The 25,324-nt window shown below is 39.3% G+C and overlaps 3 protein-coding genes across 3 annotated transcripts in view; 2 read left to right on the top strand and 1 right to left on the bottom strand.

Annotated features, from left to right (window-relative positions):
• The window catches only part of Babam2 (BRISC and BRCA1 A complex member 2), a 471,740-nt gene that overhangs the window by 62,062 nt on the left and 384,354 nt on the right, over positions 1–25,324 (top strand). The gene's annotated exons all lie outside the window — the stretch shown is intronic.
• Rbks (ribokinase) overlaps positions 1–25,324 on the bottom strand; it is a 94,248-nt gene that overhangs the window by 53,147 nt on the left and 15,777 nt on the right. Inside the window, exons 2-4 of the mRNA XM_010604711.3 lie at positions 17,268–17,400; positions 3,939–4,002; positions 2,978–3,040 (exon numbers count right to left, since the gene is read on the bottom strand). Of these exons, the coding sequence (XP_010603013.1) occupies positions 2,978–3,040; positions 3,939–4,002; positions 17,268–17,400 (260 nt within the window). The remainder of the gene's footprint in view (positions 1–2,977; positions 3,041–3,938; positions 4,003–17,267; positions 17,401–25,324) is intronic.
• LOC104848652 (high mobility group protein B1-like) lies at positions 7,379–8,339 on the top strand. Its single transcript, XM_033763406.1, is given in 1 exon segment — positions 7,379–8,339. A coding segment is annotated over 1 exon segment (642 nt). The 5' UTR covers positions 7,379–7,465; the 3' UTR covers positions 8,108–8,339.

Below are 25,324 nucleotides of genomic sequence, written 5' to 3' on the forward strand. Positions count from 1 at the left end.
TTTTTTTTTTTTTTTTTTTTGTCGCCAGGGATAGAACTCGGGATGTTGCACTTGCAAGGCAGGTGGCAAAACCACGGAGCTAAATCCCTGGCCCCTACAATCTATACTCTTGAGGATACTGTTATACTAAAGTTAGGCAAAGCCAACTATAATGGGTACATAACATATAATGTTAAATTATGTCTTTGCATGGAAAATGCAGGTTTTGTTTCATAGGTAAGAAAGAAACAAAACAATGCTATATCCCTAGAATAAGAGGTTGAAGGCATGAATTCAGCTGCTGTTGGTAGCAATAGTTTAATTTATAGTGTAGCATAAAGTAATGAACAGACTTTCTGTTGCCAGAATGAAAACTTTTATTAGGCAATTTATTATTCTAACTTTAGGATCATTAAAGTTGAGTTAAAATACCATGTTTATTCTGTAAAATGATCTTGCAAAACTGTGTTATCGTAATGCTCTGTATCCATGGTTTTATTTCCCAAAGTTTCAATTACCTGTGGTCAAACTGTGGTCTGAAAAAATTAAATGGAAAATTCCAGAAATAAGCAATTCATAGATTTGAAATTGCTTGCTATTCTGAGTAGCATGGTGAAGTCACATGCCATCTCACTCCATGCCGTCTGGGACGTGAATTATCCCTTGCCCCGTGCACCCATCACCTGCGTACACACATGCTGATGAGGCAGTCACGTAACAGCCACCCAATGATCAGACTGACCACTGAGACACTGCATTGCTTGTGTGCAAGTGAACCTTGCATAGCAGCCTGATGCTACCCCACCCACCTCCCTTCTCTTATCATACAGACATTGTGTTATCTTACATCACCACAAAAAGGGTGAATACAGCACAATGAGATTCTGAGATAAAGGGCTGGGGATTTAACTCAGTGGTGCCACCGCCTGCCTCAGAAACACAAGGTCTGGAGATCGAGTTTGATCCCTGCTACCACACACACAGACAAAAAAAAGATTCTGAGATGTAGACACAGAAACCACGTTCATATAACTTTAGCTACAGTATACTGCTATAATCATTCCACACTGTTATCGTTCTTATTCTCTTACTGTTCTTAATTTATAAATTAAGCTTTATTATAGGCATACATGTATAGGAAAAATCATTAGAAACAAAGAATAAAATCAATATAGCATCATATTAATTATAAAAATATTAACATATTAGATTATATAGCAATAGTGGTATATAAATATATATTTGTATTATATACAGATTTCTCAGTACTGTTTACAGTCCTGAAACCCAAAACATACTCTTCCATGAAAAAGGGAGGAAAACCATATAAACAAAAGATATACTGTGACAAATCCTAATTGAACCCAGTATAAACTGCCTGCTTACAATGCATTAGGTTTGTCATAGATGTTGCATGAAATCCTTGGTCTTTCTGCAGAGTGATCTGAGTTTTAAAAATCTTAGGTAGGTGTTCTTACATTTAAAACAGTTGGGAGAAATTATGAAACTCTAACTTAAAAGTAGTTATCATTTTTAAAGATAAATGTTTCAACTATGGTACAGCTTTGTGGCAGACTTAGTTGTAAATACAGACTTTCGAGACCTGATTGCTGTTGAAAGAGCAAACAAATTGAACACTAACGATAAGCTAGAAATATGTAATTAGTTGCTGCCATTTGCTCATTAAATATTCTATAAATATGATTCATCAAATTTTCTTTTGCATCTATTTACGTTTACTTACACAGTGTCATGGAAATGACAGATGAATACTGGACTGATTTTGGAGACAAATGTCAATTCTGAGTTTGCATGAAGGGTAAAGGGTCATTACAGGGTATAAATATTATTTGGATATAACTGTAATGCTTCATTTGTGAGGTATGATCAAAGACTATGGAGATTACTTAAATTAAAAACATTTATTACACTAAGATACATCACGGCCCATCCTCCTCCGAGTCCTCCCCTCGCTTTGAACACACTTATTCCATTGTTCGTGCCACTTTCTGAGGAAGTTCTGGAAGTCCTCTTTTAGGAATCTTTTATGAACATCTTTAGCTGCGCTGTCCATGGCCATCTTTTTGTTTTTGTTTTTATTTTTTGGTACCGAGGATCGAACTCGGAGCCTTGTGCTTGCGAGGCAGGTGGCAGCGGCACCATTGAGCTAAATCCCCAGCGGTCATGGCCATCTTAAAGCCCTGAATATATTCAAAACATTCACCTTTCATAGTCATTTTGACACTGGGGAAGAGCTAGAAGCCACACAGTGTCAGATCCAGTGGAAAAAAAAGAATGAGGACACATTAGTGCTTTTAGTTGACAGAAATTGCCATAAATGTTTAATCAACAAAGGTTGATAAAAATACAGTGAACGTTTAAGTTAAAAAATATATTTCAGCCAGGTGTGGTGGCGCACGCCTTCAAACCCAGCATTCTGGAGGCTGAGGCAGGAGGACTGCGAGGAGTCCAAGGCCGGACTGTACTACATAGTGAGTTCAAGACCAGCCTTAGCTACACAGCGAGACCTGGTACCTGCTCCACCAAAGTACTGAAGTAAAAGACACAACGCCACTCATCATCTTTCAAAACACCCTCACTCCTTCACACATACTCATCTCATCATTCTTGGCAATGTGTCTTTTGATGTAATAAGTTTTTAAAAAAATTTGAACATACTCTATTGTTTTTTAATCACTGTTTACATTTTGTTTTTTGGTACTGGGGATCGAACTCTGGTCTTTGTGCTTGCGAGGCAGGCGGAAGAACCATTGAGCTAAATCTCTGGCCCACTGTTTATATTCTGGATGGATACTTTTATATTTAAATGATCATCATGGAAAGTATAAATAAAGGGAAACATATCTGGACTGGAAAAGCCCTGGGTAGGCCTTGGAGTGGTGGATAGAGTGAGAGATCTGTAAGATTAGGGTCAAAAATCCCAATGCAGCTGTGGAAATGATCTTTCAGGAAATGATGCTTCAGTGTGAATACATACCTTCATTATTGACAATTATAGAAGCAGCTCCAGTAGCAGCATCTTTAGTCTGGTATGTAAATTCTACAAGAAAAAAGAAAATTACAGTCATGTACATACAGCCTGGCATAGATAATTTTTTTTAACAATTTCAATGCAACACCAATCCTTGGAAAAAGTTTTTAACCTTTAACCATCTGGAATGAGTTAAAAAATAAGTAATTAGTGCTAATTTATACCCATCACCTATACGATGAGGAAAATAAGCATCTTTATATTTAGTGGCACCTTTTCTCTGTAACAGTAACAACCTATCAAATCACCCCAGTTCCAATTCTCCAAAATTACTCAGAGTTGAATACATATGCCTTTTCCAGACCAGTACATTTATTTTCTTTGACACATCTGAGATTAAAAAAAAAAAAGGTTGAACACATAAAATGAACTTGTTTGATTTTCTTTATTTTTATAAGCTCTGAACTTTGTTGAGAATCATGACCTGTATGAAAACAGGATGCTGATGGGACAGCCCTTGGCAGAAGCAAAGGGCTCTGGAGTCAGGAGACCTTCCTTCTAGTCCTGGCTCCGACTCTGACTGGCTGTGTACTCTTGGAAAAATCACACAACCCTGCTGGGCCCTCAGTTTTCTCTTCTGTGACAATGGTTTTAGTCTCAATGATTTCTAGGATTGTTTTCAGCTATAACATTCAATGACTTTTCTTAAAATACCTTTTGTGAAACGCAGCACCTGTTTTCTCCGTGAGATGAAGGTCTGTAACCTCCTATCCTTTTATTCCCATCTGGAGGGATTTATATAAAAGAATTCACCAGGGGACACTTAAGCAAGATCAAACAAAGCTGTTCATAAAAACTTTCTGGCCACCAGTGGAGGATCTAGTAATTCTATTCTGTGCCCTGTTTTTTTATAACAAGATTACAGAAGAAAGTTATAAACACTAACTTTTAGAAAGATAAATTTTACCTGTAGAAATATCATTCTGTTTTAAGTTTTCTACATAATCATTGCCAAAAGAATCCTTGCCAACCTGTACCAAAGAAATGATGAACATTAGATCTTTTACATTTAGTAAAATGCTACAATGTAGTTTTTAGAATACTTAGCATTTTAAAAGGGCATATCTGCACAGTACTTTATAAACATTAATTAATTAATCTTCTTAATGTAAGATGCTAGACTTGATTTCAGCCCAAAGAATTGTTACATACTGCACTAATATTTCACTTATATCCTATCTAAAATGTGAAGCATTTAACGTTGGTTACCAGTTCTATAGCTTTATTCTCATTTTGATATGTTCATTTGACAATTACACTGAGATGGAGTTGTTCATCATCATCAATCTTCAGTATTTATGAAGTTTCCCAGTGTTCATACCATAAATGAAGACATTTTATAATGACCTGCTCCACGTTCTAGAAGCTTCTTCCTTCCTGTGGCACCAGGATTTAACCCTGGGCCTTGAACATGTTAGGCAACTTCTCTCTTTATCTTTGACCCCTCCCCCAGCCCTAGAATCTTTTTATCTTCTTCTCTGACTTTGATATGAAGGACAAACAGCAGGGAATTTTTAAAGCCTTTGTTAACTTAGATAACTTGCTATAGTGGGATTCTATTGTTTTTACATTCTACCATCCATTCTGGGAATGGCATTTTGGATTTTCCTTTGCACAGACCTGATTAAAAAGCCACCCCGTCACAGTGATAAGTTCATGAATGGGTGCATGACCTAAGTCTTACTGAGACTACTGGGGAAGATAACTTGTTTGCCCAATAAGCTTTCTTGCTATAAGATAATGTAAGCTAGGGTTTACTGAGGAGTGTTATCTAGAAATGGCCTGAATGAAAAGAGAGAAGGTAAACGACAAAGGAATGGTGACAGACATAGAGATACAGACTCCTAACAGCCCAATGGACACCTAAACTGCCTCAAGACAGCACTGTTATTGGGTTTTTCAGTTACATGAGCCAACACATTTCTCCCCACCCCCATGCTAACTTGAATTTCGCATCTATTGAATTTACCCCAAAACTGATAATTAGCTTCAAGAGCCAGTTAGCTTGCTCTGCCTCTCATCCATAATTCAAGTTGGAGTGCTTTTGTCTGGACACAACCCAAGTTCCTACTTGCTGGCCCACGTTGGTCATTGGATCTCCCCTCTTTCTGCCAGAATGACTGAATCCTAATCGTCTTTTTACTTCCCTTGCTCTTTTACATCAGGAACCCTTCTCTGTCAGGCCAGCCATCTCAAACAGGCCATGCCTCTGGGTTTATGGCTCAGCCCCAAAAGGCCATTACTGCAAGGCCTGTGGCATCAACTGCTGGCACGGTCACTTACACTTCCTTCAGCCCTGTTCTGGCCTGGTGCTGTGATCATCCTCTCTAATGCTAATGCTTGTCCGATGCCACTCTGGCCGGGCATTAGCCCGACCTCTACAGTTGAAACAACATCAGGACTTGTAAACTGGTGGGTTAGAGTCTGACTGTGTGTTGTTTGCCCTAGTATTTGAAAAAATAGACTTTATTTTTAAAAGTAGTTTTAGGTTTTCAGTAAAAGCAAGTGGCAAATGCAGAGTTCCTGTATATTTCCTTTCTTTCCATTTGCCCCTAACCCCCATTATCAACATCCTGCACCAGAGTGGTTAATTTGTTATAATCCATGAACCAACACCGTCACATTATAAACACTCAAACTACAGGGTCTACATTAGAGTCCATTTTTTTCCCTTTGGTCCTGGAGATTGTACCTGGGCCCTTGCATAAGCTAGGCAAATGCTCTATCTCTGAGCTATGGTACATCCCAACACTGGAGTTCATTGGTGTTACATGTTCTGTATGTTTTATATATGTAATGCCATGTATTCACCATTATATTATTATCATAAAAGGTAGTTTCATTGTCTTAAAAATTCCATTCTGTGCCTATCATCCCTTCTTTCCCCTTAATCCCTAACAACCACTGATCTCTTCACTGTCTTGAGCTTTATCTTTTCCACAATCTCTTATTGTTGGACTCACACAGCATGTAGCGTTTCCAAACCGGCTTCTTTCACTTTGTAATATGCATGTAAGGTTTCCTGGTATCTTTCTCTGTCTTGACAGCTCACTTCCTCTTAGTGCTGAATAATATTCCATTGTCTGGATGGACCACAGTTTATTTATCCCTGCTCGCTGAAGGACATCTTGATAGCTTTCAAGTTTTGGCAACTATGAAGAAAGCTTCTACAAGCATTCGACTGAAGGATTGTGCATAGATGCTTTGCTGCCTTTATTTTTATTTATTTACTTTTGGTACCAGGGATTGAACTCAGGACCCTGTGTTTGTGAAGCAGGCAGTGGAACCACTGAGCTAAATCCCCAGCCCACTGTCTTTATTAACCTTAAAAACAATGGCGCTATGGATCAAACCCAGGGACTGTGCATGCTAAGCAGGTACTCTACCTCTGAGCTACAACCCTAGCTCCCTTTTAAAAAAATTCTTAATCAGATATCAAAATTTAAATATTAGGAGACTACATAAAAACAGATTTCCAAGAGATCTTGCAAGTTCAGAGGTTCTGATTACAACTACTACAACTTCTGTTACCTGCCTGGCTCCAGGATGCCTTTAGCTTGCCATTCTGATCTACTAGTTTTCTGTCCCGTAGTTAAGCACCACTTCAATGGTTTATATCTGTGTTCAGGTCTCATTCACACCTGGTATAGCCTGTTCATTCATAAAAAATTGTTTATTTTTTTGAGACATCAACAGAAAGTAACCTAGGGATTAATTTAGGCCAATATCCCCAGTGAATGAGGATAAAATTACCTTGTAAGTTTTTGGATTGTGCAGATCAGGTGAATAACTTTGCTGGCCTTGTGGTCTCTTATTCAGCTCTCTTGTTACAGAGTGATAAAACAGCCAAAGACGATCTGAAACAAGTGGGTGTGATGTTGTTCCAAAAAACTTTATTTACAAAACTAGGCAGTAAGCAGGATTTGTCCTATGGGCCAAAGTTTGCTGACTCTTGATTTAATTTCCATAGCTGATACCTTCTTCATCAAAGAACATTTTTCCTTTATTCCTTTCCTGGAAATGCTGGTTAGGCAATAATCTCAAACAATGTATAACATTTTCTTACTATCAGAATTATATTTACAGTGTAGAGTGTCTAGCAGCAAGCACTATTGTGGGTAAGTTCCCTGTTGAAGTAGCTCATCTGCCAAAAGTATCCCTTATAAGAGGCCAACTATTTATCTGTTAGCTAAGTGCAAAACTGTCCAATGTCACAGGTCAAAGATTCATATCAGAAACAAATTGTTCGCTCTCCCATCTTCTTTCATATAATAGTTCTCTTCTATGGGCAATCATAGGGTTATACACCTGGGAAGATATCATTATAAGAATGTTAGTGGGATTAAGAAAAGGTGATTTCGGTCTGGCTCCCGCTCTCACAGCCATTGCAGTACATTGAGCTCCATAGAGACAGCGCCGAGAAAACAAGTGAACATGGGCAGAGGAGATCCTAAGAAGCCGAGAGGCAAAATGTCATCATATGCATTCTTTGTGCAAACTTGTCGAGAGGAGCACAAGAAGCACCCAGATGCTTCCGTTAACTTCTCAGAGTTTTCTAAGAAGTGCTCAGAGAGGTGGAAGACCATGTCTGCTAAAGAGAAAGGAAAATTTGAAGACATGGCAAAGGCGGACAAGGCCCGTTATGAACGAGAAATGAAAACCTATATCCCTCCTAAAGGAGAAACAAAAAAGAAGTTCAAGGATCCCAATGCACCCAACAGGCCTCCTTCGGCCTTCTTCTTGTTCTGTTCTGAGTATCGCCCAAAAATCAAAGGAGAACATCCTGGCCTCTCCATTGGTGATGTTGCAAAGAAACTGGGAGAAATGTGGAATAATACTGCAGCAGATGACAAGCAGCCTTAAGAGAAGAAGGCTGCCAAGCTGAAGGAAAAGTATGAAAAGGACATCGCCGCCTACCGAGCCAAAGGAAAACCTGATGAAGCAAAAAAGGGAGTTGTCAAGGCTGAAAAGAGCAAGAAAAAGAAGGAAGAGGAGGAGGATGAGGAAGATGAAGAGGATGAGGAGGAGGAGGAAGATGAAGAGGATGAAGAAGAAGAAGATGATGATGATGAATAAGTTGGTTCTAGCGCAGTTTTTTTTCTTGTCTATAAAGCATTTAACCCCCCTGTACACAACTCACTCCTTTTAAAGAAAAAAATTGAAATGTAAGGCTGTGTAAGATTTGTTTTTAAACTGTACAGTGTCTTTTTTTGTATAGTTAACACACTACCGAATGTGTCTTTAGATAGCCCTGTCCTGGTGGTATTTCAATAGCCACTAACCTTGCCTAGTACAGTATGGGGATTGTAAATTGGCATGGAAATTTAAACCAGGTTCTTGTTGGTGCACAGCACAAATTAGTTATATATGGGGACGGTAGTTTTTCATCTTCAGTTGTCTCTGATGTAGCTTATATGAAATGTTGTTCTGTTAACTGAATACCACTCTGTAATTGCAAAAAAAAAAAGTTGCAGCTGTTTTGTTGACATTCTGAATGCTTCTAAGTAAATACAATTTTTTTTATTAAAAAAAAAAGAAAAGGTGATTTCTAGATGGGTGGGGCTCAGTACAAATTAGAGCAATGAAATGCTTCTTCCTTTTATTAACAGTTTATGCAGACAAAGTCTGCTAAAGGTGACATCAATGACAGCACTTATAAATGGAGGTGATAATACAGGCATTATGGAGTGGAGAGATTAGGAAGGTAGATGCAGGGAGAGGAAACCAAAAAAACATGCAGCCTTGTCCTCAAGAAACTGATAATATCAAGGGATCACAAGACATACAGAGACAACCATAATCTAGGTAGAATATGACATGTGTCAGAGGCAAAATTAGGAAGGGATCCCATGCTCAGGGTAATTGCATTCCAACGCCTTGCTGCAGTGGTATTCTATAGACTACTATAGCTGCTTTCTTTTTCTTGCTCAGGGAATTGCTTGCCTTGGTCCATCTCTTGATGATGGCTATGTTTTTAGATTTATTCTAATAAGGATCACCTTGACAAATCTGTTTGGCCGGCCTTGTAAACTCAATGTGCGAGGAAGAACAAAATACTTTGTCTTTGATGTTAGCTTGTTAAAAATGAAAATCTGGCAACTAAAAACAATGGAGAAGTAATGACACTGCTAGCTAAGGAGAAAGAGAAGTCAACTCTAGCTCCATTAATTTTGCTAAATTCCTCCTCCCCCCACACATTTTTCTGGGGTGGGTACCAGGGATTGAACTCGGGTTCTTGCACTTGTGAAGCAGGTGGCAGAACCACTGAGCTAAATCCCTAGCCCTTGCTCCATTAATCTTGAATTGAGATTATAGTAAAAGAAAGAATAAAAAGAATAGGAAGACAGTATTTTCATTTGTGTTGTAGAAGGTAGGGGCCTTTTCTCCCTAGCTGTGTGATTGTGGGCAAGCCACTTTAATTCTCTCTAGATCTCAGTCTCCTTTGTTTGGAAAGTCATAACAAGTGTGCTGTTTTTTTTTTTTTTTTTTTTTTTGTACTAGGGATCGAACTCGGGTCCTTGTGCTTGCGAGGCAGGCAGCAGAGCCACTGAGCTAAATCCCCGGCCCAATAATAAGTCTGCTGTGAGGAGAAAATAAAATAAAATAATGGCTATGAAAACACATTTAAAACAGTGAAGGATTAAGTAAAGCTTTGGTGCTACTATCGCCCTCCTCTTCATGGCAGTGGGGCTGTGACTGTAGCCTTTTTTAAGGGAAAGGGGCAGAGGGTACTGTAGCTTGGAGTCAATCTTGATTTGTTTTGTATTTGGTGATGCAGGCCCCCGAACCTGGGGTTTCATGAATACTAGACAAGTGCTCTACCACTGAGCTACTTCCCCGGCCCTGGATTCAATCTTACAAACTATTTTCCTGCCCAGTTGGTCCCAATTCCTTCCTATTGCTCTCTATTTTCAAACAGAAGAACATCTGATCCTGAAAGCAAGAATCTGGGTGCATTAAAGTGCTTCTCAGATTCATTACTGCTATTATTTTAATAAAAATATTAATGCTTCTATTAATGCTTTGGTGTAACTAGTACTGTTTAATGTAATCATTATCCTGTTACTTTCATGAGAATATTACTATCAAATAGGGGTGTATCTGTGCCTTGAGCCCAGGGAATAATCTCTAAAAGTTAAGTGGATCCAACTCACATATTAAATTGTGGATGAAAAGCAATGGAGATCTTGGTCCTACTTAAAATGGCCCTCCTTTCCATTCTGCAATATGGAGATGTACAGTTGACAAATGCATTACTTTACTAAAAGAATGCTACCTTCCCTAATTCTTCACCTTGTATATATTCCTTCATTTATGCTTCTGGACTTTAAAAAAAAGTTGAGAGAAGTATACACCTTCCAAGCTGTTTTGCTTGCTTTTGGCTCAAATTCAAGCTTCTTTCCTAGTTTCTGGAATCTGATAATCAGAAATTAGAAGAGTAGAGCTGAAACAAGGGCTTTGTTTCCTGCCTTTGCGAGCCAAGTGAGACTACCTTGAAAGATATTGTGGATAATATAAATGGAAGTCCTGATAAAAACCTATTGTAAAGTATTAATGGACTAATAAAGACTACTGCAAAGGAATCTTTGGAGGTTTCTCTTTTCCCGGTCACACTCTGGCCACCAAATGAATAAGAAAACTTTAAATGCAAACATCTTGGCCATGAGGCAAATGGTGCATATGGAAGTCAGGAAATTTGGAGTCTAGTTTCAGTTTTGCCATTATCAAACTAATTAAAATTCTTTGCATTTTGTCTCAAATTGTTTCATCATAGCCAGGCTGAGGTATGGGAACTGGTATGAGTTCTCTCTGGTAGGCAGGAAATAAATGGTTCTTAACCTTGGCTGTACATTAACATGTCCCGGGGAGCTTCTAACAATCCTGATGCTCTGGTTACACACCAGGCCAACTGGATCAGACTTTCTGCAAGTGGGATGCAGCAGGGTGCCTCAGGTGATTACAATGTGTGGCCTTGGTGGAGGACCACTGGGTTGTAGACTCAAAGTCAGGGGGTGTCTGTAAAGCCTTGTGTGTGGAAAACATGAAAAGCATGGTCCTGGCTGCTGCCATGTTGTTTATGCAATTAAATGAGAGACAGAGAGGCATGGCTTGCAGAATCTGCTGGGGCAAGGGGCCTACTAGGCCTCTAACGTGAGGGTAAAGATAAGGCACCGCAAAAGAGGTTTCCTTGGCTCCTGTTTACTGACCCCAATCTCAGTTTGATGTAGGCTCAGGTTTGCTTTCTCCTGCTTCTATCTTTCTGAAAGTCATATTTGGCAAAAAGAATCAGATTTCAGTTGGGTAGGGCCTTGCATGCCAGTACCTGGCTACTTAAGAGGCTGAAGCAGGAGGATTCCAAATCTGGGCCAGCTTGGGAAACTGAGCAAGACTCTATCTCAAAATAAATGAAAAATGCTCGGATATAGCTTAGTGATAGAGTGCTCCTGGGTTTGATCCTCAGTAGCAGAAGAAAAAAAAATTGATTTCTCTGTTGTTCAGAATGGTCAGTAGAAAGCCACGATTAACTGGATATTCTCACTTGACTGTGTTAGAACTCAAGGTGAACACCATATGTTCACGTCTTGCCTTCACTTGCCTTCACTTCTGAGAACTTCAAGTCCTTTCCCCTTCTTCCACCTACTCAAACCTTACCTCTTTTAAGCACCAACTTAACATCTACCTTCCCGGTTTTAGCTGTCACTAATGTCCTTTCCAGAATTCCCACCGCATTCCTAATGAATTCCATAATTCCATGCCATTCTAATATTATTTGCCATTCCATATTTGTCAGTTTAGGCTTCTTAAGTCCTACAGGAGATTCTGCCTTGAAATATATGGGTCCCTCCCCAAGCGCTGCATATTAAAGGTGTTCATTAGGATTTGATCATCTTAGTTGCCTTTCTGTTCTTTTTTCTCTGGACCCCTATTATTCCTGGAAGGGACATGACCACAAGCACCCAGAATATACAGTCCTGGTAGTGGTTGCAGAATGGTTTTAACAAGGTTTTGTTCCTAATGGCCCTCCTGAAAGCACTCTCACAGTCTTTTGGCTGCAGCAGTGAAATACCTCTGGGCAGAAAGATTCCTGAAGTGCACATAATCTGAGGTAGGCTGCTCCAGGTGAAAAAAGCTAGATCAAGAGCAACCATGGCCAAGCCCATTAGCCAAGCAACCCACCAAACCCAAGATGCACTTCAGGGGATCCCAGGCTCAGTCAGCTCTGCCCTGAATATTGTAGAGCAGCAGCATCTGATGATTCCTGCAATCATGACATGCTCTACCTCTGTGCTGCTCAGTACATGTACTTGAAATGAGACCGGTGTGATCGAGAAATTCAAATTTTAATTTCATCTTGTAAATTTTCATATCCACATGGGGTGGGTGGCCGCTGTACTAGACAATGCAGCCAGGCACAGAGCAGACAAAGAGTGGGGTCTGCAAGGAAGAAGGGGAAGGGGGCTTAGGGCTTCCTTCGCCCTGAAATAGCCACGTGAGGCTATTTTGGCAGTTAGGGCCTCAATGCGCTTCCCTGGTCCAAAACCAGCGTGACAGTGCTGTTAGCACTGTAATGTAACGCGTTTCTGTTTTTCAAAGTGATGGAAGAATTATTGCTTGTTTAGGGGGCTTGGAATCTTTCAATGGCAGAAACCACTTAGTAATTTCATCTCTCAATATACATTTGCAGGAAATAAAACACAGCGACCAAGATGTCTTATCGAAGGTTGGGCAAAACTGAGTATTCTGATGAAAAAGTTATTGCATATATTAAAACCGGCCACAGATTTTCAAAGGAATATATGAAAATAAGATTAATGCTAAAACCAAGCAAATGCCACTCAGTCCTTGTGCTCTGGACCTCCAGTGACTGTCAGTGCCTGAGGGTTATAGTGAGCAGCTAAGCGGACAGCAAAACTTAGCAGCTGCTGTTATTTTCTTTTATTTTTTTTTTGGTACTGGGGATCGAACTTGGGACCTTGTGCTTGCGAGCAGGTGGCAGAACCACTAAATCCCCGGACTGTGCAGCTTCTATTTTGAGTAAATTCATCATATTGACTTTTAAACTTGTCATTAGTGGCCTTATCATAAAAGATACAAGAGAGTATATAACATGCCAGCTATTTAAGATTTCTTGTTTAAATCAAAGATAAAGGAGTGTTTCCCTTAATAATGACCTGTAATATATGCAGTTTATTACTACAATCTCCATTACTAGGCCTAGCTATCTGACAGTGGGTTTGTGGAAATCCAAATGCTTTCTTTCTTTCTTTTGGTACCAGGGATTGAACTCAGGACCTTGCGCTTATGAGGCAGGTGATGGCACCACTGAGCTAAATCCTTGGCTCCAATTGCTTTCTTTCATTTCTGTCATTTCTTCCTATGTAAGGTGACATAAGATATGTACTTTTTGGCCGTGTGTTTGTACATCTAACCAAGTGGCATTCGCCAGTTGTCTTCAGTGGAGTTTAGGAAAGAATAGGTTTCACTTCATCATATATCTCCTGACACATTTTGTATCCCTGAAAATGAAAATCTCAATGCAAAATCAGCCGACACTCCCACAACAGTCTAGCACTAAAGGCATCTTTTTGGCCAAGGTGATGGGTGCTCTCACACACAGCATTTTAAGTTCTCTGTGGTGAAGGACCTTTTTTTCCCTAGTTTACAATGCATTATGAATCAATCATTTTGTAAAATACAATCATAATTACAAACAAAAAGAATCATACAAAGTACAGGGGCTGATGGTTACTGTTATATGCAATAGCTATAAAATTACTGCATCAGATTGCTATAAATGATTCTCTGCTCACTTTCAGATTCTGTCCTGTCTGAATTGGTGACATTCTGAAGCCTGGCAGTGGCCTGAGGACTGGACTTTGAGTAGCATTGTCCTCACAGACTGCCTCTGTCACTAAATCTCCTGGCTGAACTTTCTGGAGGAAGACAGCTAACTACCTGTGTTAGAGAGTTTAGATAATCTCATATTTGCAGGAAGCAAGACCAGGTGATTTTTGAAGGTCATCCCAGTTTGCTGATTCCTGACCTGGGTCACTTGGCCCATGCCTGCTCATGGTTTCTGTTCATCTGCACAGAAAGCAAGGCCCTGGGCTCACCATGTGCCCATGCATCTTGAGCTGTTTACTCAACATGGTTCTCTGGAGCTGCCAATGTTTGATGTTCAGAAATAACTTCCTCCTAATGTTTAGCCTCAGTGGAATGTAGGAGAAAACATTTGTATAAAGTAGGTGAGGTCTTATTAGAGATGTCCTATTAGGCTCTTTTCCCTGTGAAGAAGACTTTCATTTTCTAAACTACATTCCTGGATTTTTAAATTGTAAAGACCTCTCTAATTATCACTGTGATAGCCCATGACTTGGGTAAATAAATGCTGACCACACAATTTTTTTTTGTTTGTTTTTTGTTTCTTGTTTTTTTGAGTCAGGGTCTCACTATGTAGTTGAGACTGACCTGGAACTCAGTATGTAGCCCAGGCTGGTCTTGAATTCACAACGATCCTCCTGCCTCAGCCTCGTGAGTGCTGGGATTACAGGCATGCGCCACCATGCCTGGCTCTTGACCACACAATTCTTAACCTTTGTATTTCAAGTTTTAGCAGACATGTGTTATTATATAAATATTGATGTAACCCTTGCTTAATATATTTTGGTAACAATATCTTGACAAAGAACTCTCCCTAATTCAATGTAAATGTTTTTGCCCAGGCCATCAAACAATCTTATCTCATCAGAACTCCATTTCTCGTTTCTTCCAGGGCAGTAGTAGGAGGTAACTGAATGTTGTTAGGAAAACCATAGGGGATTTTCTACCACTTTTCTTTTTGTTCCACCTGTTCATTTTTTTCTCCATTAACTTTATTGGTACATTTAAAGCAAACAATACAGTTACATTTATCATTGAGATCCTGTACCTTTACGTGATATCACCTGTTCATTTGTATCTTGATTAATTTCATGATTCTGATTTCTACTTGGAAGCTGTCATCTTTAAAAACTGCTATAGAGCAAGTTTGGCTGATTTGCTTAATAAAAATGTACTTCACATGGAAGGTACCATGATTAATGGATAGATATCATAAAAATATTTTTTTTCTTTTTAAAAGGTTTAAAAATATTATGCAAATTGCTTAAGCTTTAAATAAGTTCCTGCCTGAAGATGGTAGGGTGCCTAAGCAAGGTTGCCCTGGATAGGTTTTACCTGGTAATATTTTTTATCCTTTACTGTGCAGATACCCAGACTAACTTCTGAGGTGGGGGCAAACATTAAACGACAAAATGAGGGACACAGCAGAGAGGCAGAATTTTCAGAATTGTTCAGGTGATAACATAAATCATCACACACAGAGGAGAACAGGGCAGCAGCTTTCTTCGGTCACCTCCCAAGTGGAGCCCATCCCGGAATACAGATCCCTGCCTTTCCTCTCACGTCTACTCATACGGTTTCATGATCCATTTTTCAAGTTCAGTTCCATAATTCAAATACTTCCACTGCGTTTCTCCCTTTGCCGCAAATTCAACAGACCTAAAATAAAACCAATTACCAAATCTTACAGTTGGACGGGATCCCAGGGGACATTTAATCCTGACTTTAATGGCTCCATGAATAGCTCCTATAACTTCCAAAAGGAAAGGGATTGCTAATCTCTTTTTTTCTCCACCTTCAGGGAACCCCCCTCTCCCCAGACAGTCAGGTTGGGCCCTTAAATACTAGTTCTTTGCCCAGATTTCCCCAGCCAGGAAATTATATCATCCAGTTTCTAAGTTCTTTCTCAGCATCATCTGATCACTCTCCAGACCCTCACATCTAATCAAGTACGGGATGGGTCAGGCTTAAAATTTTTCAGTAGCTCTCTCAATAGCCCCATAATTCCTAGAATATAATCGCCAGTTTATTATATTAATATTTTAAATCCAGAACTCAACTTTGCCAATTGATTTCTTTAAATCTTGTGTTTCATATGGTATTTTTGATCAAATATCCAGAAATAGTCATAAACTAGAAATAAAGTTACGGTTCATGAACAGATGAAGTGATAATTATTGTGTAGTTTATACATCACTTACAGACGCCTGTGGAGAGAAAAGTGCTGTATATAATGGGGAATGACATTTCAGAGAAATTTTGGTAGACTCTATATGGTTCAAGGACAGGGCTCAATTAAGTTCCTCATGTTTTTCTTATCCTCTATGGTGCAGACCTAGTCTAGCTTTCCCTACATAAAACAACACATAATATTCCTTTCTTACTACAGTAGTAGTACCAGTACCTTCAAAAGGCATGAAAGATGCAAAATGAAAACGGACAATTTCATATTTCGGCGGGATGGACAGAACTAGGATCAGTGAATGTTACACATTTTTCTACACACTTGACAAAAGAAATATGCCAAAACATGGGTTATGTGCAGTTCATAATGGTCCCGGTTCCCTTCTGATCTAAGATATGGCATTAGAAGAAAATGACCTGGTGATGAGTATAGCACCACTCAGAAGAGTAACTTTCCGAAAGCTGTGTTGCTGCAGCGAATCTTCCTGAACAGGAATGACTCATTCTGCTGTTTAGAAGTCAGACACGGAAACCTCCTAAGCGGGCTAATTCCCCTCACTTTGCACTCTCCAGTTCTGAATGCGTTCACACCCAGGGAGTGCAGCATTAAACTATTTGAGGACTGCTACTTCCCAGAGGATTCAACTAGGCAGAAACCAATGTAAAGGACAAGGAAGATTATTCTCTTATTCGGATCTTTTAAAACATGATCATTCAAAAGAAATGAAAACAAGTACTCGAACAGGTATAGGTAGGTACATGCATGTTTATAGCAGCCGTGTTTCGCACCAGCCAAAAGCGGGAACAGCCCAAGCACCCATCAGTCTATTCAAGGATGGATAAACCATTTGTGGTAAGTATATAAAAAGGATTCAATAACTGACACATGCTGCAGTGTGGATGAACCTCAAAAACAATACATTAAGTTAAAGGAGCCAGATACAATAGATCATGTGATATGTATTCTATTTACTGTAATGTAAATAGTTAATTCTATATGCACAGAAATGCAGACTGGTGGTTGCGAGGGGGCAAGGGCTTGAGGGGAGGAGGATATAGGAAGAAACTGCTTAAAGAGTAAGGTTTTATTTTGGAATGATGGTAATTGGAACTGTTCATTTTATAATGGCTGAGAAAAACAATGAACTTGTCCTAAAATCAGAGTACTTACCTTGCATACCATGGATGTCTTTGCTCCAAGCCTGGCAGCCTGGACACACTGGTTGGCACCTTTCCCTCCAAAGCCAATAAAAAATTTATGTCCATGGATGGTTTCTCCAGTTTTTGGCAAGCGAGAAGTAAGACTATTATAATTTAAAAACAGAAAAAAGAAAAAGCACATTGGTAACTGCAAGTGATTTAAGTTCTCTAGAAGGGAAAGGTTATCTGATGGAGTGAGCTTTATATAGTCTTAACAGTTTTTCAGTCCAACAAGTAGTGAAGATTGCCTTTCCTTTACTTAGGTAACATTCAGGAGCTTGTTTCACTATGGAGAATGTACCTCCTTGATAAAATTCTCTCTCCTATAGCCCAGGGCTATAATTCTACTTTAGATGATAATTCTTGGTGTCTGTACTGAATCACGGACATTTATGGGGACCTCAGTTTCATACTCCTGTTTGCAATGCTTAGCGTAGTTTCATTCACAGTGGGATGTGGTACTTGGTATGAGGTCAGTGTGTTTTTGTACAGGTTCATCTGGACACTTTAACAGGAAGCAGGTGATATGCCAGGATCCTACAGCTCATGTATATGATGTTAGGAAAGAGAAGCTGCAACTCCAGGTAGTAAAGGATCTTATCTGATTTGAGGTGGGGTAATGCAAGGGGAAGATCAGGTTTTGGCCCAAGTCTACACCGCATTTCACGTACTAACTCAAAGAGAACATATTTAAAACAATGGATCTTTAATTTTTACTATGAAAGCTTCAAACATATAAAAGTAAAGCAAGCAGCACACTGACTTCCTTACCCCTATTCACCTATCACCAAGACTCGACAATTATCAACTCACAGCCAATCTTGCTTCAGTCTAAACTTTCACTGACTTCTCCAAAAGCTTAAGTACTTTTATCATAATGCTATTGCCTGATGATGGTAGTATTAAATGAGGCAAAAAGAATAAAAGGTTTGTTCCAAGGTAAGATTTTCATAACTGTGAAGACAAAAGATGAGTGGGAACAAAAATCTTTGAAAGATGGAAAGAAATGGCTGACTCTAAAGTGGGAGAGTTGTTCAGGGAATGGGGGCAAATGAAGATGGGGTAAAGCGGCCTGAGAACTCTCTGCTTGGCCACAGTGGGCCAAAGGCAGAAGGAGCAGGCGGAGAGCAGTCACGTGTGGCCAAAAAGGTTGATTAGCTTTCGATGGGAAAGGCCAAGAGGTAAGTTTGCAGTGGCAAGCAGTCCGAGAATTTATGCTGCTTTAGCAGATTATAAATTTATAGGTTATGGTATAGCGGAAATCAACATCATAATATATATTCCTAGAGTAACAGAACAATGCCAATTCCCACAGGTCACTAACAGCTTATTTGCAGGGGGTGAAAGATTAAACTCAACCCATGAACCTCCTTTCTGTGGTTCTAAAAGTGTTAATAAATTGGGCTAAAACTACTCTGTTCCCAAGCAGCACACCGTCAAATATGGTTGAGATTCAAAGGAGGTTCATCAATAATTTGAAAACATCCCACTCCTCCTCTTTTCAATTCTATTTTTATCTTGGATTCTAAATGCATTTATAGTACTGATGAAGAAAATATACATCTAGAAGGTTCACTTCTGAAAAAGGTACTCAATCAAGAGGAAAATGGTTTTAATGTAATGTTATTATCCTGTCATTTAATTTAGCAATGACAAGTGATGATGAGATTTTGATTTGCATCAGAAATCTTAAACATTTTAGGACTCTGTTATGAACAGGCAATGATGAGTAATCTGTGTGATTGAGTATGTGAATTCTTGGCTTATTGATGCTGTGACAAACAACACTCGCAACAACCTTAAAAGGAAAAAAAATATCCAATGTGGCTAAAAACAGGTCGAATAACTTAATTAGTTAGACTTAATTAGTGAGACTGTCACTAAGGAAATTTATGTCTCACTGTATTTATACTTCAATCTGGGTCAAATTCACTGGTTCAAATCAATTGTCTTTTTTCTCAGCTGTGGGAAATCATGAGAAATTATATGACCAGATTATTACCGGGATGAATATTTGTAAGGGAGGGTGGAATCAGGGGTACAGTGTATGTGTGCTGGATGTGGGAGCAGATGGCTAGGATTTAAACTCATTTCTAAATACGTAAATGATATTAACACAAGCACTCCATTAATTCAGCATTCACTGAAATTCATCATTCCTTTGGTATTTTACTATTTTATTTCCTCTTTCTTCTGCATCATTTCTCTGCTCCTGCCTCTTTCTTCTTCCAACTGTAGATTTTCCTTATGTGAGGACAGGGACCAAATCTCCTATGTCCTCCATTTTACCCAAAGTGCCTGCCACTTAGCATGAGGTTAACAGATACTTGCTGGTGGAATGAGTCATTTGAAGTCTCCCTTTGTCTCTTTTCTCTGTCTCCCTGTATAACACCCATTTTTGCTTCTGAACGGAGGATGTCCAGCCATTGATTAGGGGCAGGAGGAGGAAACTAGCGGGGTTGACTGTATAATTTCCTGGTGATAACAATTCCAGATTTTACCAAATTTTGCCTACTTTGTTCCCAGTTGTAGCAACATTCCTCTTTCCCTGGCAAGAATTTTAACTACAGATCATATCATTATTCCTTCATGTTGATTCAGTGTTTCTCAATGAATATTCTACAGGCAAAATCAAATTACTGACAATAGGATAAAATCCAAGACTGATGCAAGTAACAGAAGAGCAAAAAGAACATGTTACAGAACACAGAGCTTGTTAAGATCTGATTCGTGTCTTTTTAAAAAGGAAAAAGATATATGTGCACTCATGCATTGCTTAATGACAGGAAAATGTTCCACGAAATGCATCATTGAGTGATTTTGTTGTTTTTGGAACTTCACTTATACAAACTAACTCTAGTATATGTGCTGCCGAAGCGAGCACCACCTATACAAACTAAGATGGCAATATGATCCTATGGGACCACTGTTGGTACGTGCTGTCGGTCCTTGGCTGACAGGATGTTGTTACACATCGAATGGCTGTGTATGTTCTCATATAGTATGTAAATGCACAGAAAGTGAATGCGGATGGCAAATATCCACCGAAAAGGTGGGGCCCAAAATTTCATGTTTTACTTTATATACTTATGCACATAAATGTATATAGCAAGAATATATTAGTGTACACTGCCGTTACTACTTTAGATTAATTCACCCTTGCTACCTTATTTCCTATGTACCTGTTTTTCATGGGCACCAACTGGTTTCTTGCAGGTGCAACAACTTAATGGATCCTTGCCCCGTGCTGTGTTCTCCCTACTACAGGACTTCTCTGTTTCCATGCTGTGGCTCTTCAGGCTGTCCTGAAGGACTGAACGACCAGTTGCATGGAGGAATGGCCAACCCAAGAATATCAAGAGACTTTAAATATGGGGTCTTTTTCCCTTCTTTAATTTCTCTGCCAATAGCTCTTGCTTCCTCCGGTACAGGGCTGAATAGAGTGTGTGCACTTAAGTCTTTGTCTTACATCCTGCTTCTGTTTAAACAGATTAAAGGAGCTGGGCATCGTGGCCCATGTCTATAATCCCAGTACTTGGGAGGCTCAGGCAGAAGGATTGCCATGAGTTGAGGCCAATCTGGGCTTCCTGGTGAGTTCAAGGCCAACCTGAACTACACAGCAAGACCCCCATCTCAAAAGCAAACAAAACAAAGCAAAAATCAAAACACTAAGTTTACTGCATGTTTACTTTTTTAAAAAAGTAAATTTAAAGCAGAGAATGGAGAAGAGAGCAGCTAATTACAAACAGGCAGAAGCACTTTTGAATTCTAAATCCCAATTTACTTTGAATTAGGCTTTCCTAGCATTTTTTCTTATTGAAACCAGAGTACATTCAAGTTTAGGAAAGGACCTGCCCAAAGCACTGCCCACTGGATATAAGCATTCTATTATTTGCCCTAATTCAAACATGAGATTTAGCAGGGTACTGAAGACAGACAGGTTAAATGGGCAAAGGGAGAGAAAAATAGAAAAGGAATATTCAAAAAAACAAAACAAAACACTGTCGCTACCATTTAAAAAGTTAAAATAGGCTGGGTGAAGTGGTGCACATCAATAATGCCAGCACTTGGTTGAAGCAGGACGGTTATAAGTTCAAGTCCTGCCTGGGTAGTGAAGTGAGAGCCTGTCTCCAAAGAAAAATGTAGCTTAGTGTGAAGGCCCTGGGTTCAACCTTCAATTCAAAAAAGTTAAACTAGAATAAATCTCTGAATGAAGGTAAACCTCAGACAAGCAAAATGGTGCTTAACACATATATCTGAATGGAAGACAAATTCATAGCTTTAAAAAAATACTGTATTTTTGAGCTGGACAGAAAGGAACAGTGATACTTGTTCAAAGATGACCCTGTAGTCTTCCTTGCCATGAAAAGCCACATGGCTATAGCCTGTGGTTTGAGGCAGGAGGCCTGAGCCATTTACTAATTATGTTACCTTGACAGCTTTTCCCTCTTTGAACCAGCTTCTTTTCTTGCAAAAACAGTTTAATAATACTTGTCAACGCCTGAAATGGCTGGGTTTTGTGCTCTGAGTTAATTCACTGACAGGTGTTACCAGAACAACTTATCAATTGCTTTTAACTTCTTGACAATGAGGTGGTTGTTACAGACTCTTGGAAATTATTCCAACCAAAGAAAGGAATGACCTGGTGACAAGGGGATGAGAAGTCTTTCAATTTAACATTGACATTAATACTGACTTCAGCCAAAAGCCAAGGAATATATTGCTTTTTGGCTTTTGCATCCACTTTTTCTTCTTCTGGTTACAAGCGTCTAACATACCATCAGCATCTGTAACAGGAGGTTGTACATTAGTTTATACCCAATTAAAGTTCATTACACTAATTTATTATTCCTACTCCTTGTACTTTTCAACCATATCTGTTCTTCTCAGCATTTGCGTATGTCACCTTTAAAAGGCTGAGAGTAATTTCAAAATCAAGTTGTCACTTGCAACAATAGGGATGAACTTAGAGGGCATTACGTTAAGTGAAATAAGCTAGGCTCAGAGAGAGATCGATGCCATCTAATCTCGTTTATCTGTGGAATCTCAAAAAATTGAACTCATAGAAGTAGAGTAAATGCTGGTTTCCAGAGGCTGGAGGGAAGAGGGGGAAGGGGAAGGGCAGATACTGGTAACTGGGTACAAAGTTACAATCAGATAGAGGGACAACTTCCAGTATTCTACAGGACAGTAGGTAACTATGAAACATTATATTGCATACCTAGGAGAGGTTTATGAATGAAGTGATAAGTATTTGAGGTGACAGATATGATACCCTGAGATGAACATGACAAAATGAATACAAGTTGAGGAATTGCTTTGTATCCCATAAATATCTATAATTACTTAATAGAAATTTTGAAAATCAAGTTAGTAACATCTATTTGTATCTCTGTAAAAAAGATCTTAAAATCTCAAAAATTCATTTTAAATTGTCAGAGCATAGGATGCATGCCTGTAATCCCAGAATTCAGGGAGGCTGATCCAGGAGGAGGGCTGCATGTTTGAGCTTGGCCTGGGGAAAAGGCCCTATGTTCAATCTTCAGTACTTAAAAAGAATAAAATAAAAAAAAAATCATTCCATGGCCCCTAACCGAAATTTGTTGAACATACATGATTTAAGGAAATGAAATACGAATTATGCTTTAATTAGTTCTTAAACCAATTTTGATTTCTAACCTTTATTTTTCCCTAGCTAAAAAGTCATTTTGTTTTAGATGCAACTATTCTTAAATTTACAGGCAACCTTCTTTTGTGTCACATCCTTGACTTCTATTTATTTAAAATTTACTTATGTGGGAGAAAAGCGCACTAGGCAATGGGAGAGACAATTAAGATGAGCATGCTATGGTCTTCTCCCATGTCATGGTCTTACAAGGCTCACGTCACATCTCTGCTCAATGTTACCTCCTCAGGGTGGCCTTCCCAGACCACCTTACGGGAGACATCCCCACCCTGATTTACTCACGCTGACAACAGGCACTTAAATTTCTGGCTCACAGAGAGCACATTAATCCACAAGTGCTTCCTTATTCACAGGGAATATGTTCCAAGACCCCTATTACAGGGCGGCAACCATGGACAGTGCCAAACCCTCCCTATATATACACGACTATACTTTCCCCGTGCACACACACACACACACACACACGCAGGCATGCACACCCTCCTCCTAGCAAGGTTTAACTTATAAATTAGGCAACAATAGTAAAATGATTATAACAATATGTTATAAAAACTGTCAGAATAACTACTCTTGCATTTTGAGGTCATTACTAAGTAAAATTATTTGAAAACAAGCACTGCATACCATGCCAGTCTGTTAACTGAGAGATGTCTGCCAAGTGACGGGTGGGGCAGGTGATACACACAGTGTGAATACGCTAGAGAAAGAGATGACCCATCTCCCAGGGGGAGTACGGCTGTATGAGTTTTCTGATGAGTTCTCCCTATTGTTTTCCTGGAAGTCTTTATTTCTGCTTCATATTAAAGATGTAGAATTCTATGTTGACTGTCAAGCATTTTAAATATCTCATTTCCCTCTAGCTTGCACTGTTTCTGACAACAGGTCTGCAATCACACCTTTGTTCCCCTCTAGGTAATGAGATAAGAATTTGTGTATAGGTTTGCACTGAACTTGATTAGAATGGGCTTTGGTGTGGTTCGCATTGTGTTTCTTTCTTGGAGCCCAACGAAATTCTGGGATTTAAGTTCACCTTTCAATTATGGTTTTCATAAAATGTGCAAAAAATTTCAATCATTATTTGTTCAAGGTCTCTTTTTAGAGATTCCAGTTATACAGTGCACACCACTTGTCCCACCGGTCATAGGCCCTGTGCATGTTTTCCTTTGAGCTTCAATCCACTTAGGTCATTTAGTCTCTGTCATTGTATCTTTAAATTCACTCACTCCTTCTTCTATAACGTTTAGTCACTCTGCAGTCAGGCCCATCCAGTGAATTTTTAATTTCAGATATTTGTGCTCTTCATTTCCTAAGTCTCCATTTGGTTCTTTTATATGGCTTCCATTTTCCTCATGTTCATGCTTTTCTTTGAATCATTAATCATGGCTCTTTTAAAGTCTCTTTCTGCTAACTCCATTACGCCTATAATTTCCATTGGTTCGCTTTTCCCCCCTCTTGGTTATGGATCACATTTTTCTGCTTCTTTGTCTATAGCGACTTCTGACTGGATGCTGAGCACTGCACATGTTGCGCCACTGAGTTCTTAATTTTGCTGTTTTTCCACAGATCGTTGAATTTTGTTTTTTTAGGCAGTTAAGCAAATTGTGGCCCACCTTGACCCTTTTAAAGACTGTTTTGGAGATTATTTGTTAGGGTAGGTTTAGGCTCGGCTCTACTGGAGGGTAAATTTACCCCTTTTACTAAATTGTCCTTTTGAGATCTGCTCTGCATGCAGCAGAGGTTTGGCAACACCTCTGGCCTCCTGTGTGACTTCTGGGAAATGCTCAATCACAGCCCCTCACTAGTTGCTGGCATTGTGGAGTTTGTCTCTAAGCATCTCCATTTAGTATGGATCAGGACTCCAGGGCACTTTGAAGCAGATTTCTAAGTATTCTTTGGGTAGCACCATTTCTAGCACACTTTCCAACTAACTTTGGCCTCCTTAGCTCTCTAAGCTATGAACTGTTTTCTCAACTCCGGGGTTCTTCTCTACACTGGGGCCAGGAATGTACCTCCCGGACTCACCTCGCTTGTTCCCTTTCTCTTCTGGAGAACATTCTGTGTTGCCTATTTTCTAATACTTGCAAAAGCTGTTTTCTGGTTGTTTATTGTGAGAGAACAATTATGAGTGAGAGTCACTATAAAATGGTTAGTAGTAAATATTTTTGAGGGAATAGTGTACACCTTAAAAGACACATATAGAGGGGCCGGGGATTTAGCTCAGTGACACTGCGCCTGCCTGGCAAGCACAAAGTCCTGAGTTTGATCCCCAGTACAAAAAAAAAAAAAAAAAAAACATAGAAAGCTGGGATGACACGTGCCTATATGCCTACTATAACAGTGTA

Source organism: Fukomys damarensis, unplaced genomic scaffold (assembly GCF_012274545.1).
Source record: "Fukomys damarensis isolate Sample0158 unplaced genomic scaffold, DMR_v1.0_HiC HiC_scaffold_2, whole genome shotgun sequence".
In the NCBI taxonomy this organism is placed as follows: Eukaryota; Metazoa; Chordata; class Mammalia; order Rodentia; family Bathyergidae; genus Fukomys; species Fukomys damarensis.